This window comes from Cajanus cajan, chromosome 5 (genome assembly GCF_000230855.2).
Source record: "Cajanus cajan strain Asha chromosome 5, NIPB_CcT2T_4, whole genome shotgun sequence".
Classification (NCBI taxonomy): Eukaryota; Viridiplantae; Streptophyta; class Magnoliopsida; order Fabales; family Fabaceae; genus Cajanus; species Cajanus cajan.
In genome coordinates, this window is record NC_138521.1 from 50,531,700 (window position 1) to 50,552,420 (window position 20,721).

The 20,721-nt window shown below is 35.1% G+C and overlaps 3 protein-coding genes across 3 annotated transcripts; 2 read left to right on the forward strand and 1 right to left on the reverse strand.

Moving 5' to 3' along the window:
- The first annotated feature begins 971 nt into the window (after window positions 1-971).
- On the forward strand, window positions 972-2,042 carry LOC145958058 (uncharacterized). The gene has a single exon (XM_083074512.1). It carries the CDS (start codon window positions 972-974, stop codon window positions 2,040-2,042), a length of 1,071 nt encoding a protein of 356 aa, XP_082930638.1.
- A 13-nt stretch (window positions 2,043-2,055) lies between these two features.
- LOC145958059 (uncharacterized) lies at window positions 2,056-2,940 on the forward strand. Its single transcript, XM_083074513.1, has 2 exons — window positions 2,056-2,752; window positions 2,825-2,940. Exons 1-2 carry the CDS (start codon window positions 2,056-2,058, stop codon window positions 2,938-2,940), a joined length of 813 nt encoding a protein of 270 aa, XP_082930639.1.
- A 16,179-nt stretch (window positions 2,941-19,119) lies between these two features.
- On the reverse strand, window positions 19,120-20,474 carry LOC109808524 (LOB domain-containing protein 37). The gene is made up of 2 exons (XM_020371562.3): window positions 20,043-20,474; window positions 19,120-19,951 (listed from the first exon to the last, which is right to left on the reverse strand). Exons 1-2 carry the CDS (start codon window positions 20,224-20,226, stop codon window positions 19,443-19,445), a joined length of 693 nt encoding a protein of 230 aa, XP_020227151.1. The 5' UTR covers window positions 20,227-20,474; the 3' UTR covers window positions 19,120-19,442.
- Window positions 20,475-20,721: the final 247 nt, after the last annotated feature.

Here is a 20,721-nt window from a genome sequence, read left to right on the forward strand (position 1 = left end):
AGGTGGCCATATTTCGACAACCCACAGCCGCAGAGTGAATTTAGTGGTCACAAATCAAATCCACTCCAAATGCTTTTCAAACTGCATACATTTTAGCCTTCAAATATTGAATACAATTTTTTCATATATATTCCTATTCAATATGGACAGCTCTAGCGATACAACAAAAGGGAGCCAAAATATATAATTATTTAAATATTTAATTAAACAATGTATACAGTACATTGAAATTTTTACCTAAATAATATTTTTTAAAAGAAAAATTACAAATTTAACACCTGTACAAGTTTATTTACTGGACTAAAACCCTTTACTGTGCATGTTCAGAATTCGGTTCTCGGGGAACCAAATTTTGAGCTTCAAAATATATTTTTTTTTTGTTTTTTTTTCTCAGAATTCAGTTCCCGGGGAACCGAATTCTGAGTTGTTTTAATATTGTTTTTTCGAGTTTGTGGGCAATTTTGGGCAAATGTTGGAAGTGGAACGGCCCGTTCTGAAAGCAGTACGGGCCGTTCTACTTAAAGCCACAGAGTTTTTTTTTTTAAAATTAAAATGGGCCAAGAACGGGCCGTTCCAGAATTAAGTTTTAACAGAAAAATTGACCCCTGAAACTGCCGGTTTGAAAAAAAAAATAGTTATTTTTTTTAACCTGGAACGGGCCGTTCTTGTTTTAGAACAGTCCGTTCTAAAATAGAAATTTAAACATTTTTTTGAATCTGGAACGGCCTTGGAACGGCCCGTTCCAGGAGCTGTTTTTACGAATTAGAACGTGGATTGGAACGGGCCATTCTGGTTTTGGAACGGCCCGTTCTGGGCAAACAGTAAAAACGCTGGTTTTCCTATAAATAGGCCCTCGAGCCTTCATTATTTTCACACGATTTCAGCTTACCTTCTCTCCTTTATTCCTTCCGTCTACCCCTTTTGAATCACTTTCTTAGAATCACGTTCATTTCCTTTAAACTTTTCATAAAATGGCTTCTTCAATCTACGTTATTGTTCATTCTGATGGTTCCATTAACCAATGTCCGAATGAAGGAATCACCTTCTCCTCTCCATCTGCAAAATTAGTTCGTATCAAGAGAGGAATTACTCTAGAAAGGCTTCAAAGAGTCATCCACACAAAGCTACATCGACAAGATTCTGAGAGGGTGGCTAGCATACATTTTCGGTACCTTATTAGACTTGGCCCAGGGGTTAGTAACTATACCTGTGTTGAGTTGACGGATGATGAAGACGTTGAGGCACTTTTCAATGTTCCCGATTCTAATCAACTTCAATCAGGTATTGAATTATATGCTACATTTACTACAGTTGAATCACATGCACCACAAGTTTCACCTTCACGTTCACCTTACGAAATTTATCAATGTTACCAGAACACTAACCCATCTGGCCCTTCTTATGATATCCCCTCCAACTACGACATTGAGTCATACACACAGCTTTTAACTGGTCCAATCATGGACCTTAATCAAATACCTTCTCAGCCATTTGAGCAAGCTACACCTTCTGCTTCTCAACCCAATGTTCAAACCAACATTGAAGATCATGTTGTTGTTGGTCTCCCAACAGAAAATGTCTTTGATCCTTTTAGCGAGGACGAAGACGAAATTCTCTCTGCACATGAAGATGATGATGAAGAAACCCTCCCAATTCCAAATAATCCACCACTACAACCAGTAGCCATATACAACCCACCTCCACACTTTTTAGAGTTTCCCAATGAAATCCAACAAGACACTGAGTATAGCCATTTGTTGGAGCGTGATATTGTTGTGTATCCACCTGGAACACTATTTGTTGGCCAACGCTGCCAAACAAAAGAACAAATGCAGGATGCCATAAATAGATTTCACATTGTCAACCATTGCACTTACAAGGTTAAACACTCAAGCAGTAGTAGGCTTGTTATGGAATGCGTTAACCACGACTGTGCCTGGAGATGTCGTGGTATATTGCGCACCAGGGAACAACATTGGGAAATCATGATCCTTGAGGGCCCCCACACGTGTTTCCCCACTTATCTCCCAAGATCACAATAAATTGGGATCACAAATGATTGCTCAAAGCATTGGTGAAATTATTGAGGTTGATCCATCGACATCCATTTCAACCATCATAGCCCACATCAAGTCCACCATGGGTTATACAATTAGTTACAGAAAGGGATGGTTGGCCAAGCAACATGCCATTGAGAATATCTTTGGAAACTGGGAGGATTCGTACAACAAGTTACCAGGTATGTTGCAAGCAATGCAAATGTATGTTCCAGGTTTTATTTGGAAATTAAATACGCAACCGGCTTACCAAGGTGGCTTATTGGACGAGGGGAGTGTTATATTCAAAAGGTTATTTTGGACCTTTAAACCATGCATTGATGGTTTTGCCTTCTGCAAACCAATTGTACAAGTGGATGGTACCTTTTTATACGGGAGATACAAAGGTACGTTATTGGTCGCAGTTGCGCAAGATGGTCGCAACAACATAATTCCTATTGCATTTGCTGTTGTTGAAGGTGAAACTAGCGATGCATGGTTTTTTTTTCTTAAGAACTTAAGGCGGTATGTAACACCGCAAGATGGGTTGTGCCTTATTTCTGATCGTCATGAAGCTATTCGAAGTGCACACTCAAGAAATGGAAGTGGATGGACGGAAAACAATTATGTCCATCTCTATTGTATTCAACATATTGCACAAAATTTCATGCGACGATTCAAAAATGCAGCACTGAAGAAGGATGTCGTCAATATGGGTAAGTTTATCATTACTTTTTTAAAAGCATTTGATTATTACTTTTCATTATTTAATAATTTTTTTTTTGCAGCCTACGGGATGACTGAACCTAGATTCTTTTACTATTACAACATAGTAAGAGATGCTAATGTTGGAGCAGCTCAATGGTTAGACAACATTCCTAGGGAAAAATGGACACTAGCATGAGACAATGGACGACGTTGGGGACACATGACAACAAACCTAGCTAAGTCAATTAATTCCGTATTGAAGAAAACACGAAATTTGCCAATTTGTTCCATGGTAATGGCCACATACACTCGTTGCAACAAGTTTTTCGTTCAAAGAGGTAGGGAAGTGGATGCAATGATTAATTCTGGACATGTCTACTCAAAAATTGCAAATAAAACTATTCAAGATGCACAGTCTAAGGCAAATACTCATAGAGTTATCACCTTTGACAGATCAAGAAGTAGATTTCTAGTGGAAGAGACGCAACATTCTAGAGAAGTTCGACTAGCTGGGAGATTTGTAGTAAGGCTTGATGAATTGTGGTGTGATTGTGGCAAGTTCCAGAAAGTTCATATCCCTTGCTCACATAAACTTGCTTCATGCTTACATGCACATCACGACTATGAAAGGTACATATCTCCCATATATACCTTACAACAAGTTGCAAAGGTATACGAAGGACAGTTTGGAGAGCTTCGACATGAAGATTATTGGCCTACTTACACTGGTCCAACTTTGTGGCCAAATCCAAAATTGAAGAGAACTTCCAAGGGTCAACCAAAGTCCACCAGGATTAGAACAAAGATGGATATTAGAGAACAACATAGTCATGTAAAAAATTGTTCTTATTGTCACACTCCTGGTTACACTAGGAAGACATGTCTGAATATTAGTCATGGATGTAGTTCCCGCCACCATTGATCATTATTGTTGTAATCAGTTGTAATAAATTTATTTAGTTATGTAATATTAAAGTTAATTACTTGGTGTTAGTGTCGGATACTACGTTGTGTTTGTGTTGAAATCGTATATTGTGTTCGCTACAATACTTGTAATTATAATAGTTTATAACCTTCTTAGTGCATTAAATGTAAAAATGCATAACATTAAAATTCATATTACATTGATAAAGACACATAGTACATTAAAATAAAAAAATAATAACATTAACATAGAGTGATTTATATACATTTTTCAATCTCCGTAATGGTGTCCAGTTCCACAACGAGGGCGACGTCTATTACGGCCTGGATTACGTCGTGGAGGTTGTTGCTTAGAAGGATTTGGTTCGTCATCAACCACCGGATGTTGAAATGGTGCTGAAGAACTTCCAGGTTCATTACCGAATTCTGGTAGGTAAAGAGATCGCATGTATGATTGTGTTGAAGATGGAGTTCTAAAATCTACTCCAAATAAATTTGTAAAAAAATCTTCTGAAGTTGTTGCAAATGAATGTCGTCTGTCAATTATGTTTTCTTCAGGAGTGACGTAGTGACGATCTGATACATGCTAACGAGTCTCTTCATGCGATCGCATGGAAGTTCCACCGGTCTCAAATGTTGTGGAAGTCCTTCGTTGTTGATGGGTCCTTGGATCTTGTAGTAATCATGGCACAGATAAAAAATAGATGGAATTGGCCATGTACCATTCCATGTATTCTCGTGTGTGAAACAGTGGGCCTTGCATTGGATGACCCATCAATGTGTGCTCACGTTTATTGTTCCATATGTCGATCCATTGAGCATGTCTTGTAACCCAATTTTCATTTTGTCTTCCCTTCATGTCAATGTTGTGCAGGTTATCTAAATTATTTGGTGGAGAAGGGACATCCTGGAAGAGACAAAATTGCAATTTCACTCTGTCAGATTGGTGCCATTCAACAATTGCAAAACAAATAATGGAGGTACATGATGTCCATAGCTGAGCATCTCTATATGTTTGCATCGGTATTGCTGTTTGCAACACTGCATATGGAGCCCATAAAAACTACAAAAAAAATTAAATTTTTTTAGTTAACATAATATGCTAAACAAAACAAAAATAAAAAAAATAATAAAACTTTCATTTTAAATAGTTACCTGATCATTTTGAATGTGATTAAACCTTGATCTATATCCAACAACATCATTATGAGGTACATTTTGAAAGTTTAAAACTCTGCCTCCGCTCCATTTACAGACTAGAGGGAATGTTGATGGTATCCTGGAAATAGGCGCAATATATGGCACACGATGCCATGCCCAAGACTGTAACAAAGATGCACAACCACCCATTGTTTTACTGCTAACATTTGTAGCTCTACACATTTCCCTATATAACATAGCCAAACAAGCCGACCCCCAACTATATCGTCTTGTTCTTCTAAGATTTATTAATAAAGATAAATACATAAGATGTACCTTATTGCCTGTTTTGTCAGGCATCAAAACACCTCCTATTAAACCTAATATATATGCTCTACAATGTGCATGAAGTTGTTCTTCAGATGGTTCTTCTGGTAATTCTAATATATTTTCTCTTAACCATTTTAACTTAATCATAGAGCCAATTAGTGACTCACCTTTAACTGACATGATTCCGAGATACGTGGAGCACATTTCCTCCCAGTCATATAATGTTGGGCCAATGACTGGTAAACCATAAACTCTTAGGCCAAGTTGAAGTGCAACATCCTCCAGTGTTATGGTGCACTCTCCTTGGAAAATGGAAGGTATGAGTCTCAGGTCTCCATCTTTCAACCAAAGTTGTGATTAATGCATGATCCACTTTTAGATGTCTGAGGTTTGCAACCCTAGAAAAACCAACTTCCTCTAGTATAGGAACAATTAGAGGGTGGGGTTCTGGCATTGAATGACAGTAAGAACAAATAATATTCTCAGTCTCTTGCAATAATTACCAAAATTAGTACTAATTTATTACAAGTTCATTGAAATTTAAAGTAAATAACGAAAGTGCTAAACTTACCGTTCTACCAATGAAGGCAGACCTATGCTCATTTTGCTTCCACAATAACATTTTTTATATTTGATTAATGAAAATTGAACCAAAAAAAGAATTTCTTACTATGAAGGTGATTCAGAAGCAGTACAGGGAAGGATTAAAGGAGTGAAACTGAGCTGAAATCGTGTGGAAATAATGAAGGGGAGAGGGCCTATTTATAGGAAGACCAACGTTTTCACTGTTTGCCCAGAACGGGTCGTTCCAAAACCAGAACGGGCCGTTCCAAAACCAGAACGGCCTGTTCCAAACCAAGTTCTAATTCGTAAAAACAGCTCCTGGAACGGGCCGTTCCAAGGCCATTCTAGATTCAAAAAAACGTATTAGTTAATGTTGTATGATTTTTACAATATGTAGTTCAAGTGAGAGATTGTTGGAATATTGTATTCCAATAGTTAATGTGGACTAATATATATATATATATATATATATATATATATATATATATATTAGTTATTTATTATTAGTGAGCTTTTTTTATGTAGTTAAATTATATGGATCCATTATACTACTATATTAGAGGATGTGAACTTAAATGAATAAATGTCAGTGTTAGCCCACTAATAGATAATAAAATTCCTTTTTTGTTAATACATTATAATTATGAAAGCTATATGCAGTCCCCAACATATTGAAATACAATATATATATATATATATATATATATATATATATATATATATATATATATATACTTTTTTCTCCCTATTTGAAGAAAGGCTAAGGTCCCATTAGAGAACTAAAGAGATTTAATTGAAAAAGAACTATAAAGTCAATAACTCTATCTATTCATATTCACAGTCAAATTTTCCTAAAAATTTCACAATAGTTGTTGAAAAACACTTTGATCAATTGATTCAAATAATTATCTAATCCTTATAATCAAACATATTGTAGAACCTTGGATATTCTGTGTTTTGCTCTATAATATAAACCTATGGATTTTTTCTTTTCCATAAAGAATATTGAATTATAAAGAATAAAAAAATATATAAAAAAATCGTATTCCATTTTCCCCATCTACAAAGAGACCAAGGTCTCATTGGAATATTTATGAGATTCGATTGAGAAAAAATTATGTAGTTATTAACTTTATTTGTTCATGTTCATAATCAAACTATCATTGTTGAAGAATGTTTAAATAAAAATCGATATTAAAAATCAAGCATGTTGTAGAATTTAAGATATTTAGTATATTATTATAAGATATAATCCGTAAAAATAAAAACTACTTCTGCATAAAGAGAGAAATATAAAGAATAAAACATATAAAAATTAAAACTTCCACAAACATATGATGGATCTTGGCATAAGATGTGTAGGTATACTATTATTTATATCTACAACTATATAAATCTACCACTAAAAATATAACAAAGGAATTAAACATAGAGAACTATATAATAAACTTATCACTGGATTTCTTTTAAAATTACAAAACTCACTCATGTCATTAATAATATAGTAAACAATACTTGTAATCCCAGTGACCAACTTATAACTCAACTGCCTTAGTCAAATTGTAAAACTTTTAATGACAATTCAAAATTTGTAGGTATATGTATCACCAATTTCAAGTCGGTAATCGAGTATGCGATATCGAAGCAACATTGGTCACTAAGACTCACCTCGACATCGAGGTCAATTAATTACATCGGCTAAAAGATTAGACCATTTCTTAACTGACAAAATAAAGAGATAAGTGTGCAATCTTATCTTAATAAATGAAATATTCACATAAGAAAAAAATAACCCTAATCAATGTTAAGGTACGTGCACTATATATATATATGAGACAATCACATCTACAAAGACTAACTTAAGTATCAGAGTCTCTTTTATAGGTACCGCACTATCATGGAATGTCCAACTTGAGAAGCAGAAGAGATTCATCCATCTCGCCAACAAGGTCATCACCGAACCAACTTCAGATGAGAATAGTATATATTCATAATTTTGCTTCCATTACTAATATAAATAACGAAGAATTCTCTACATATTATCCCTATACTTTGTTTTATATTTATATATTTATGTATACCCATTTTACTCATAAAAAAAGTGTAGGAAAAAGATAAATAGTACGAAACACTTGCGAATTGCACGAATTATATAATTTGGAGAAATTTGACTGAAACTATAACTTTAACCGATCCCACCATGTATAGTATTAATTGCATCCGTGATTGGTCAAAGAAACTCTCTTTTTTCATTTGTGTATCTTTCTTACCAAATGGCAAGACTCTTTTTAATACGGTAAATTTCTCGTATTATTGTAACAATAATTATAAGTAAACCCTCACCTTATAAGCCTGTTTTGTAGGGTTGAATTAGGCTTAATTCACTATTCTAACATGGTATCAGAGCCATTTAGATCCACTTTAAAAATGGGCCACCCACCATTGATGCTTGCCTCATAGGCATGAGGGGGTGTATTGGGAAAAACTCAAGTCTCGCCAATCCTAGATCATTAAAAAGGGTCACCCACCATTTATCCACGTACCAAGCCTGATAGTGTTGGACGTGAGGGGGTGTATTGGGAAAAACTTAAGTCCCACATCGACTAAAGATTAGGCAATTGAATAGTATATAAGTGGAAAGCAACCCTCACCTTACAAAGCCGGTTTTGTAGGGTTGAGTTAGACTTAATCCACTATTCTAACAATAATAGATAGTAGATATTCAAGTATAATTAACCATAACCGAAATTTTTTTGAATCTAAATATAATAAGCATTGTTATAAAAATTTAAAAAAAAAATATAAGAATCAAACTCGATATGAAATATTTACAAATAACTCACATATATTTTACTCAACTAACTTAACTAAATAGATCAGTCGCTAATTGAAAAATTAGTATATATCAACTGCTTTTTTAAAAAAGAAAAATGTAAATATATATCATTATTTTGTAGGTTTTAGTTTTCAATTCTTATGCAATTTCTTCTTATTTTCTGTTGTACTGAAAAATAGTTGTTACCATGACATTTTCTATATTATGATTATACTTGGGAGATTAATTAGTTTCATAATTAGAGGTTTCAAATTAAATGTTGTTGTGCAAACCAATATTTGAAAGTGAGTTGGTCTGATTGATTGTTACGAATTGTTTATTTTGTGATCAGGCCTATCCTGTTGATCCATAGAGCTGAACTAGCCAATATTTTGTTTTTATTAATTAAATTTTACAAAAAAAAATTAAAAGGGATACCAAACCAATATATTTCAGTTTAGAAATTATTAGCTGGTTTAGTCTAATTGACCCAGTAAACTAGTCCGAATTAGATTTTTTTGTTTAACTACTTTTTTTTAAGTTCGATCCAACTCATTGAACCAACCATTTTTCTCTATATTCATAGTGACGTTTATAAGTTTTTAACTTAGAAAAAGACAAAAGAAATATTAAAAAAATAATAAAGAGAAGCAGATTTAGTGTATTTTCTTTTTCTGGTAATTCATTTTGGTGTATGTTTAGAGCACGTTACTCTTTTCTAGGAAAATATAATTAAAGATGAAGAGCTGCAAAGCAGGCAATGAAATGTCTTAAATTAAAAAAAAAAATTAATAATTGGCGGTGCAAAGATAACCCTTGTAATAAGCATAAAAAAGAATATGAAAAACTAAACATGTTCAACTCAAGTGTGTGTTTTTTAATTAAAGGTGGATCTTGGTGCACTTAAATATAGAGATGGCACTAGAAATAGCATAGGAAAGATTATTTGTCCTCTTTAAACCAAAAAAATAAAAGGAATATAAAAGGGTGAAGATGAGGCATGAGGTGCAAACTAGCGTGCTTAACGTCGTCGGCAATCCCTTTCAGGTAGACCCAGTAAGGTGGCAAGTTGCTTGACAACTTGCAATAACATAAATCCAAACATTAGAAAAGGACCGTCGATGGTACCTTTCTCAGTGATGACCCCTATTCTCGCTCATACTAGGCAATCTTATAAGTGAAGATTCCACCATGGAGCATTATTAGATGCTTACCAAGGTATCCCTTTCCTTTCTCATGCACCATACTCCTAATCTTAAATCTAAATCATCACTCCTCTTCTTCACATCAAAATAACCCCATCTCACTCTCACCTTTTATAAAAGCTTTGCGGTATAATTTAAATTTCCAACCAACGTTTGATTTCTCTGTGTAAATAATTAATATCAATTTCATAAAAGTTTCACTACATGCATGACACTTTTACTTTAAAAAATTTAAACCATGACGGTGTTATTCTCTTTGTTTTGGATTATTTCAAAAACTCAAACACGGTATTTGCTTTAAAGCCTTCATGTAATGTCAACTTCATGAAGGCTAATTTACTTCCGTGTTATATCTAACAATTTTTACAACTAATTATATATTTTAATTGTATCATTACACTATTAAGAGTAAATGTGTTTACAGTGACATAGCACAATTAAAAAATATAATTATTTATCAATATATAAAAATTTACATTGGCAGTGTATAGGTGATTAACTCATATATATATATATATATATATATATATATATATATATATATATATATATATATATATATATATATATATATATATATATATCATTATTATTGAAAAGAATCAAACTTAAAACTTTGTAAGCTCAGCTTGTTCAAATAAATATGAAGTTAATATTTAGTTATTTAGTTCAATTATGACTTCATTTTTTTTATTTTTTGAATTTATTCTTAAGATAATTTAACTTTATTAATTTAATATTTAATAAATATTTTATGCTAAAATATGATATAAAAGTTAAAGAAAATATTAAAAAATAATTGAATATGATATTTATATTTTAGAATTGAAGATGGGATAAAGTTATAATTTACTGAGTAAACATGTTTTAATATAAAATTGATATTTTCATTTTATCACTATTTATTTCTCCACATTATGTTATTTTTGGTTTGAATTAAGGTTATTCTTTTACTTCGAACCTAATTCTTTTTTTTTTTTTGGAAATTGAGACACCAGAATGAATTTTATTTTTCTTTACAAATTTCTTTGCTCTATACACATGCCTATAAAGTTTAAATTTGAATCAATTATTAGTCAAGTATATATAAAATTAACTTAATAAAAAAATCATTTGGATCAATTTAAGGAGTGAATCTTATAATTTACAAATAATTCAGTCCAATTATATTTCTAATTTGATATATTTTTATATGAATTTAATCTTCTAGGTTATTGTCCATATTCAAAAATTACGATATATCTTTAAGATCAATTACAAACTGTAAATTGTCTTCCAATATGAAACTTGTATAATCACAATTAAAAATAACTAAAGATGTGTGATTGTATTATCTTCAAAAACTTATCTACATAATGTGAGAGAGATTCGTAAAAACTTTTGCATGTTATATTTATAAGGAAAAAAATTTATTTCTCAAAGTCATTTAAGATTAATAGTCAAAAAGGTAAGATGAAACATTTCTTAGAAGACATAATATAAATGATCAAATCAACAAAATCAAATTCAATTAAAATATATTTTTCTAAACTATAACTAAATAAACATATTAATCTTTTTAAAATATCACTCAAAATATTCAATGTATAAATGTTTAATTTTGGCACATTATCTAAGTAAAAGAAAAGTAAAGTATTAATCAGTTATTGATGATTTTAAAAACATATATACTTTTAGAATATCCATTTTGATTGAAGTATGATCTGTGTTAGGCGAGCAGAAACCTACATGGAGAAGTGTTGGAAGTTGGAACATTGTGGTTCTGTGAAACAGAGAGAGTGCATCCGCACCAAGAAGCTTGGAATTTGTCGTGCTTACCTGAAAGGGAGCGTTGGTGAAATCCGCGTCACACCTTCGCTCTCATTGTCCTCTTTCGAATAATTGTGCAGGCTACGTCCAGTTTTCTTGTATATTCCCTTTTTGGTCCATGTGCCACCATTTTATTTCCCCTTTGCCCTTTCTTTCTTCTGTAACACATTGCTTTTTCGGTACCTGTAATGTACCTCTAGATCAATTATTAACTCATGAGTTCATACTATAAAATATAAAATATTTTTTATTTTACAATGTATATGTATGAATATTTCCAAACTAATTTTATAAAAAAGAGTTTGACGGACACATTTTAAGAGTTGAGAAAAAAAGGAAGGAAAAATATCCGCTAAAATTGTTAGAATAGTGGATTATGCCTAACTCAACCCTACAAAATCGGCTTGTAAGGTGAGGGTTGCTTTCCACTTATATACTATTCAATTGCCTAATCTCTAGTCGATGTGGGACTTGAGTTTTTCCCAATACACCCCCTCACGTCCAGCACTACTGGGCTTGGTACGTGGATAAATGGTGGGTGGCCCTTTTTAATGATCTAGGATTGGCGGGACTTGGGTTTTTCCCAATACACCCCCTCATGCCTATGAGACATGCATCAATGGTGGGTGGCCCATTTTTAAAGTAGATCTAAATGGCTCTGATACCATATCAAAGAACATGGCATCCATAATGCAGAAACAAAGAAAAGCACAAAATACACACAGATACAGAAAATGATCAAACAACAGCTTGATCTCTTTATTGAGTGAATAGCAATTTATATACAAGAGAATGAAGAATAAAAGCTAACGAAAAAGAAAGCAGCTGTAACAACCTAACTGCTTTACAACAGAAAATAATATCGCATAACAAATTACGGGTAAGATTACGTGGAGGAGAAGCTGAACTTTCTCGAGGTGATTGTTGGATCAAGGCAAGCAAAGCCTTGTATTGTTGTGGTGAAAAGCAAATTTCCTGTGACTCATGATGCTGTTTTTGATCATTGGTGAACTTACTATCAACTGTCACCACGCTGTTCACATTGTTCTTCATATTATGGAATTTATGTCCCGGAGGAAACCCATGCTTTCTGTAGCATACATCAACGGTATGTCCAGATTTTCCACAATAGGTGCACATTTTCCCACTCTTTATGTTACTTCCTTTATTCTTGGCGTCATAGCTCAAAGGAAAGCCATGCTTCCTGTAACAAACATTTTCTGTGTGTCCAATCCTTCTACAGAACCCACACATGGGTGAGGTGGAGCTCGCTGCATTGATCAAGCTCTCCTTAGAATCTAATCCAGTATTATCAATATTGGTTCCCATTAGCTGGCGTTCCTGTTGTGCAACGTATGAGAAGATTTTTGAGATTGTAGGCATTGGATCCATGAGGAGTACATGTGAACGAACATTGCTATATTGCTCGTTTAGTCCTCGAAGAAATTGCATCGCGCGATCTTCAAGCTTTCGCTGGGATATGATGCCAAGAACAGAGCAAGAACATTTGGCAACGCAGGTGCAAACAGGATCAGGCCTGAAGTTTTCAATCTCATCCCATATTACGCGCAGTTTGGTAAAGAATTCTGTTACAGAAAGGTTACCTTGCTTCATTGATGAGGCTTCGTGTTGAAGATCAGATATTCGTAGAAGGTCACCCTGTGAGTAACGCGATTTCAGATCCCGCCATATATCCTCGGCCTTGTCCATCCACAAAATGCTCTGTCGAATCGGAAGAGAAACGGAGTGTACGATCCAGGATACAACCATGTTGTTGCAGCGTCGCCATGCTCCGTAGTTTCGATCAGTTTTGGGAGGTTCAGGTGCAGCTCCATCAACAAATTCCAGTTTATTCTTGGCACTCAATGCGGTGATCATGGATCTATTCCATGAATGATAGTTTCCGGAATCAAGAACCGGCGAGACAAGAGCTATCGCTGGGTTTTCATTTGGATGAAGATATAGAAAGCTATCCATGGTAATAGGTGTTTGATTATGTATTTCACTCATGATTGATGAAGAAGATTAGCGAGAGTACGCAGCAGAGCTCTTCACATGAAGAGCTCTGATACCATGTTAGAATAGTGGATTATGCCTAACTCAACCCTACAAAACCGGCTTGTAAGGTGAGGGTTGCTTTCCACTTATATACTATTCAATTGCCTAATCTCTAGTCGATGTGGGACTTGGGTTTTTCCCAATAATCATGGATTTTACTGCATACATTGAAACCCAATTTAACAGTAAAATTAAAATTATTCGAACTAACAATGGTTCAGAATTTCTCATGCATGATTTTTTCACCTCTAAAGGCATAGTTCATCAAACCACATGCGTTGAAACACCTGAACAAAATGGTATAGCCGAACGTAAACATCAACATCTTTTAAATGTAACTCGTGCTCTCCTTTTTCAAGCTACTTTACCACCCAGTTTTTGGTGCTTCGCACTACCTCGTGCAACTTACTTAATCAATTGCATTCCTACTCCTTTTTTTAAACAATATTTCTCCATATGAAATTCTTTATGGTCAACCATGTGACATCTCTAACCTTCGTGTTTTTGGCTGTCTTTGTTACGTTAGTACTCTCAAAGCCCATCGACAAAAATTAGATCCTCGTGCTCATCCATGCATTTTTCTCGGTTTTAAGCCACACACTAAGGGATATCTTGTATATGATCTCCATTCTAATGCCATTACCACCTCTCGCAATATTACCTTTTATGAAGACCATTTCCCATCTTTATCTCATGCACAGCCACCTTCAACCCGTACCTCTCCTTCCCTAACTCCTTTCACATACACCGACCCCACCTTTTTATCCCCTCCTCCTTCTATTATCTCTACACCTCCCTCATCATCTCCTCCTAATCCTACCCCTGATCCCCCAACATTCCGTCGCTCTACTCGACCCAGACACCCACCCTCTTACCTTCAAGACTATCACCGCGCTCTTGCTACAACTGGTATCTCTTCCTCGCTGGGTGACAGGTATCCTCTCAGTTCTGTTTTATCATATTCTCGCCTTTCTTCTTCTTTTCGTAATTTTATTTTCTCCATCACCTCTACTACTGAGCCTTCTTCTTATGCTGAGGCATCTCGACATGATTGTTGGATCAAGGCCATGCAGGCTGAGTTACGTGCTCTAGAAGCGAATAACACATGGACTCTCACTACTCTTCCCTCCCACAAGACGACCATCGGATGTCGCTGGGTCTATAAAGTTAAATTTCACGCTGATGGCTCCGTCGAACGATATAAAGCCCGCTTAGTTGCGAAAGGATACACACAGTTGGAAGGTTTAGATTTTTTGGACACCTTCTCACCAGTGGCTAAGCTTACCACTGTGCGTTTGTTGCTCGCCTTGGCCTCTCTTCAAAATTGGCACCTCAAACAACTGGATGTCAACAATGCATTTCTTCATGGTGATCTTCACGAAGAGGTTTACATGCAGCTCCCTCCTGGTCTTTCCACCGACAATCCCAATCTTGTGTGTCGTCTTCGACGTTTGCTCTACGGCCTCAAACAAGCGAGCCGACAATGGTTTCATCGTCTCTCTACTTTTCTGGCTTCTCATGGGTATCTTCAATCAAGTTCTGATCATTCTCTTTTTATGCGTTTCATAGACAACACAACTACCTTTCTTCTTGTTTATGTCGACGATATCATCCTAACAGGCAATAACCTTGTTGAGATTCATCACATTACTGCTCTACTGGATCAAACTTTCAAAATCAAAGATCTTGGTGATTTAAAATTCTTTCTTGGTCTTGAGGTGGCTCGTTCTCGAACAGGTATTCATCTTTGCCAACGCAAGTATACCTTGGATATACTTTCTGATGCTGGTATGCTTGAATCACGACCTGTTTCAACACCCATGGATTACTCCACTCATCTACAAGCTACTTCTGGTACTCCTCTATCTGATGTTTCTGCTTCCTCTTATCGTCGACTTGTTGGTCGTCTTATTTACCTTACCAACACTCGGCCAGACATCACTCATGTTGTTCAACAACTTAGTCAATTCATGGCACATCCCACGACTGATCATTCTCAAGCTGCTTTTCGTGTCCTTCGCTACCTCAAAAGCTCTCCTGGTTCTGGCATTTTCCTTCCTGCTCATGGTGATTTGCGCCTTAAGGCTTTCAGTGATTCAGATTGGGCTGGGTGTCCTGATTCTCGTCGCTCTATCACTGGTTTTTCTATATTTCTTGGAAACTCCCTTATTTCGTGGCGTTCAAAGAAGCAAACCACGGTTTCCCGCAGTTCTTCCGAAGCTGAGTACCGTGCTCTGGCGTCGACTACCTGTGAACTTCAGTGGCTCACTTATATTCTTAAAGACACTCACGTTCCTTTCGTTCAACCTGCCGTCCTCTACTGTGATAACAATTCTGCCATTCAGATTGCATCTAATCAGGTTTTCCACGAGCGTACCAAACACATCGACATCGATTGTCATATTGTGCGTGAATGTCTTAATAATGGTACTCTGAAGCTTTTGCCGATATCCTCGTCCATGCAGATTGCTGACATCTTCACCAAAGCTCTTCCCCCGTCATCTTTTGATCGTCTCTGTTCCAAGCTGGGCATGATGAACATCCATTCCCAGCTTGAGGGGGGCTCTTACCCATAATTTGTTATGCGATATTAATTTCTGTTGTAAAGCAGTTAGATTGTTACAGCTGTTTTCTTTTTCGTTAGCTTTTATTCTTCATTCTCTTGTATATAAATTGTTATTCACTCAATAAAGAGATCAAGCTGTTGTTTGATCATTTTCTGTATCTGTGTGTATTTTGTGCTTTTCTTTGTTTCTGCATTATGGATGCCATGTTCTTTTGATAAAAATCTGAATGATTTGGTAAGGTCGAAGATGTTGTAAAGAATTGTTATTAATTGGGGGATGGTGGATGAGAGTATAAAAGAAAGAATTGTTAATTAGGGAGCAGTGTCATTGGCACGAAGGAGGAAAACGAGACGCACAGAGAGAGTGTATGTGAGACGTGAGTCGTGAACAATTAGTGGAAGCTGAGGCACATGTGGGCTCCACAATGTAAAGTGGGGAAGGTTCCGTGGGGCCCATGGCAAATGCGGCGAGACGCAGCATCGCAGAAATATAAAAAAGAAAAGAAAAACCATATTCTGCACTTTCTTAGTTGCCTTCTGTGTTCTGTTCTTCCTTTCTTTTCAACTCAACTTCGAATGAGATTTCATTTACTTTTCTTATCTCCGCATTTTCATTGGATTATTATTATCCGGGATTCCCAAAATATTGTAATGCTTCTGGCTAAGTTGGTGGAGGAGAAACCAAAGCAACTAACACTGGAACATATCGATTCAAAATCTAACTTCAACTCTTACATTAGGTGTCAACAATGGTTTTAAAATATAATTTCAACCCCATGCATAACTTTTTATATTATGGTTGCTTTACAAAATACCCATTAGTCTAATTAGTTAAATATATTGGTATTATTATCTGATCATAGTTTATGATATATAATAAATTTATAATTAATAATTACATTAAAAATTATATTTAAAAAATGTGAAAGAATCATATTTATAATATGAAAGTTATAACTTTTAGTTTCTGAAAATCAGAGAATAAATGCAAGTCACACCCAAAAGGTAAAACAATATAAACATATGTATTTTTGTTTAAAAAAATTTAAAATTATAACAAAAAAAAAAGCCTCATGCAAACTTAGAGCCAATACAAACCTCATTGACATATTATTATAAATGTTTACAGATATTATTAGCAAACAAAAAAAGGTTTATTAATATTAGGAGTTTCTCAAACAAAAGTAAAGTTAAAGACGTAATTCAACAAATTGTACGCAAAGATATATATATAATTTCTAGTTATTTATGGTTTTTCAAATATCAGTTTATATTTTACTTATTTAAATTTTAATCTTTTAGAAGTTAATAGCTTAATAATATTTTTGACACCAAGTTAATTAATTGCTTAATAATTAAAAATTATAAAACAATCATCTACAAAAATAAGCATAATGATCTTATTAAATTAAAATTACAAAATGAAAATATAAACAAATTTGGTAACGTAAATTTTAAGACTAGTTTAAAAAAATTAAAAATAATTTTTATTTCATGAAAAATAAATATCTTTTAAAACAATGTATGTCTTAAGAAAAATATTAATTATAAAAGTTACTATGATAAAATATTTTTTAAATATCCTTACTTGAAAGAGTTATAATGAAATTATAAATTTATTAAGTATTTAGGCGTGTTATCATCGAAAATAAATAATTTTACTTGATTCAAACATGATTATCTTCAACTTTGATAAAAAAAAAAAAAAAAAACATACGTGTTGTTTATAAAAAAAAATATTGTTAACCCAAGTCTTAAATAATTAAGGAATTAATAAATAATTTTTTTTATTGAAAACTACAATAAAATTATATAGGTGAAAGCACATATATATTTTATTAAAAACACTTTTTTTTATTTCTCATGCCCATTTTTTTTTTTAAAAAAAAAGAGAGAATAATAATAGTATAAATATGCTCATAAATGCAAGAGTAAGAACTCGTTAAAAGATAATAATGTAATGTTTAAATGGAAGATATCTTTCATACAAGTTAATCTTGGTTAAATCGAAGCAGAATTAACTGCCACTAAAATTTTCATTGCAAAATCCAAATTGAAAAGCTTACATAAAACACGTGTCAGTTAAATGATGTAGCGGCTAAATTAGAAGATAATGATAGCAAGAAATAGAAAATTGAATGTATGAATATGTTACTAGTGGTACTGTACTAGTACCTTCCACAAGTAAGAATTGGACAACACCACACAATGAAGAAAGCTAAAACTCGACGCTGACGCCAGCCGTATACTTTGGCTTTCCCATTGGTGGAGCGATACGCTCCTACGCAAGAGGCAAACACCAGCTTTATTGTAGGCCCTACATTATTTATTTACAAATAATTTTTAACACTTTTTCCTTGATTCCTTCTCCTTCTTCCTACGCCTCTTTGCATTCTCCAAAAGTCGCCTCTCTCTTTCTACCATCACTCATTTACCTGAGTACTCTTTAACCTCTCCTCACAAACCACAGGATCCGCGGTTATCATATTCATTTACTCCAAACTAAATGTAACTTTTACCATATTCACAGTAGCTGGAATTTGTCCTACTACCATAGCCTCATAGTATGACATTTTGACTATATATTTATCATAAACTTGTTTCAACCAGTTATTACTACTCAATTTTTTCTGACGTCAAAGTTCCAACATGCTCCATTTTTTATCATCCATCCCACATTCACATTCCCACCTCTCACCCTATTGGTGTGGTATAGCTATAGGTCAAACATCTCTAGAATCCTCTCCACAACGTCAAGTACGACGCTTGTGACCAAGGTTATATGAATAATTAATTCTTAATTTAATTTAGATTAATGTACGACCACCTGATTTTCCTAAAATTATACTAATAGCGGATTTCATTAATTAATCTCTGAGATTTCCTTCAATAAATAAAATTATTTTCATCGTCAGATGCATTTACAATTGCGACATCGAACTCTGCCAAATGTTTTCGAGAAAATTAAAACAGCAAAAGATGTATCTAGTCTTTATTCATATTTAATATTAATATCAATATCGATGATATCCCACGGTCACAGGGCTGCTTACATATTTCTATTTCATGTTTGGAAGGGATTAAAAAAAAAAGAGAAAAAAAAAAAAGAGAAAGATCACCGACGAACCCTCATTTTTCTCTCTAGAGAAATCCTGTGCCGGTGAATCACTCTCACTAAAACTCGCCGGAATTTCAAATCCGGGAAGAACCCCACCACCCACTATTACACCATACAACAAAAAACATAACCCTCACATAGAGGTTAGAGAGAGAGAGAGAAAGTGTCCTCAAATAAAAAGATTGAGAACTTTCCGGTCTCCGCCGTCACCCCCAAATCCGCTCTCCAAACAAGCCGTCGTCGTGCCGGACTCCTCCGACGTCATCGAGGGTGACCCAGAGCGGCGGCTCTCGACCTTCTGCAGAAAAGCCGGCGTCAGACGGAGATCGAGATTCGGCGCCGCTTGAGCCTCCGAGCGCTGGCGTTTTCCGCCGCCGGATGATGAGACCTTGCCGTGAGAACGCGACCTGGTGAAGCAGGAGCTCGGGTTGGGGTTGGGACTCGTGTCTGAGATCCTCCAAATGTCGGTGCAACCAACTTCCGCTTCGGATGTCTCATCGAGAGCCGGAGCGTGGAGAGCCATAAGGTCGGGCATGGGCCGGAGCGCGCCGCCGCGGAGCACGGTCTCGACGGCGGCCTGACAGACGTGCCAGTTGCCGGTCCAGAGAAGGCCGACGGCGCCGTTGACGGGATTGACCGTTCTCCCGCACGCTTCAAACAGTAGAGACTGAAAGAGAGCTGCATAGAGAGCACGCAAAGGAGCGTTCTTCAAGAATATTCTACCACATAATAAAAGAAAGAAAAAAAATAAAAAAAATAAAAAAAATACCGGGTCTTTGATTTTGTGGAACGTTGGAAATGAAGGACATGAGTCCAGCACGACCAAAGAATTTAGCTACAAAAACAGTGGCGTGGCCCTGAGCCTCGGCGGTTTGGATCCACTGCAAACAAGTGCGCAAGACGCAAGAGTCGCTGCAACCCTTTCGAAGGACGCGGCAGCCGTTGCAACTCATGCCTATTTTGGTACTGTGACCTTAGATTAATGAAAGCCTTGTTTGCGAAATGGGCCTCGCATGAAAAGAAATAGTGAGGGAGGGGATTGGAGAATGGAAATGGGGATTGGGGAGGAATATAAATAAGGGAGGGGTAGAGCAGTTGTTGGGAGAAGTGGGGTTGGTGGTTAACTATGGTTGGGTTAAGATAGTGGCGATTGGCGAAAGTGGGAGAGAGATGTGAGGAAGCGAGAGTGTTTCCACTCAACTTTTCTGTTTGCATAAGGGTGAGATTCCAATGTCTTTGGCGTCAGCGGCTCCGTGTTTCCGCGCATGGATGCTTCCTACGCCGTCCGATTCTATATATTTATCATTCTATTTTTAATAATAATAATCACGTAATTACTATCAAATTTTTCTTCTGCTTTTTCTTTCTCAATAATGACTATAGTAGAATTCCAAGTTAAGATATTATGTCTGCTCGTGTTTTAATTTTTACTTGATATACATTCTTAT

Bases quoted from the DNA above. Each gene is read 5' to 3' on its own strand.
- LOC145958059 (XM_083074513.1), top strand. From the start codon at position 2,056: ATGATTGCTCAAAGCATTGGTGAAATTATTGAGGTTGATCCATCGACA. The intron at 2,753-2,824 runs GTAAGTTTATCA...TTTTTTTTGCAG, and splicing joins GAAGGATGTCGTCAATATGG to CCTACGGGATGACTGAACCT.
- LOC109808524 (XM_020371562.3), bottom strand. From the start codon at position 20,226: ATGAGTTGCAACGGCTGCCGCGTCCTTCGAAAGGGTTGCAGCGACTCT. The intron at 19,952-20,042 runs GTATTTTTTTTA...CTCTCTATGCAG, and splicing joins TCCACAAAATCAAAGACCCG to CTCTCTTTCAGTCTCTACTG.
- LOC145958058 (XM_083074512.1), top strand. From the start codon at position 972: ATGGCTTCTTCAATCTACGTTATTGTTCATTCTGATGGTTCCATTAAC.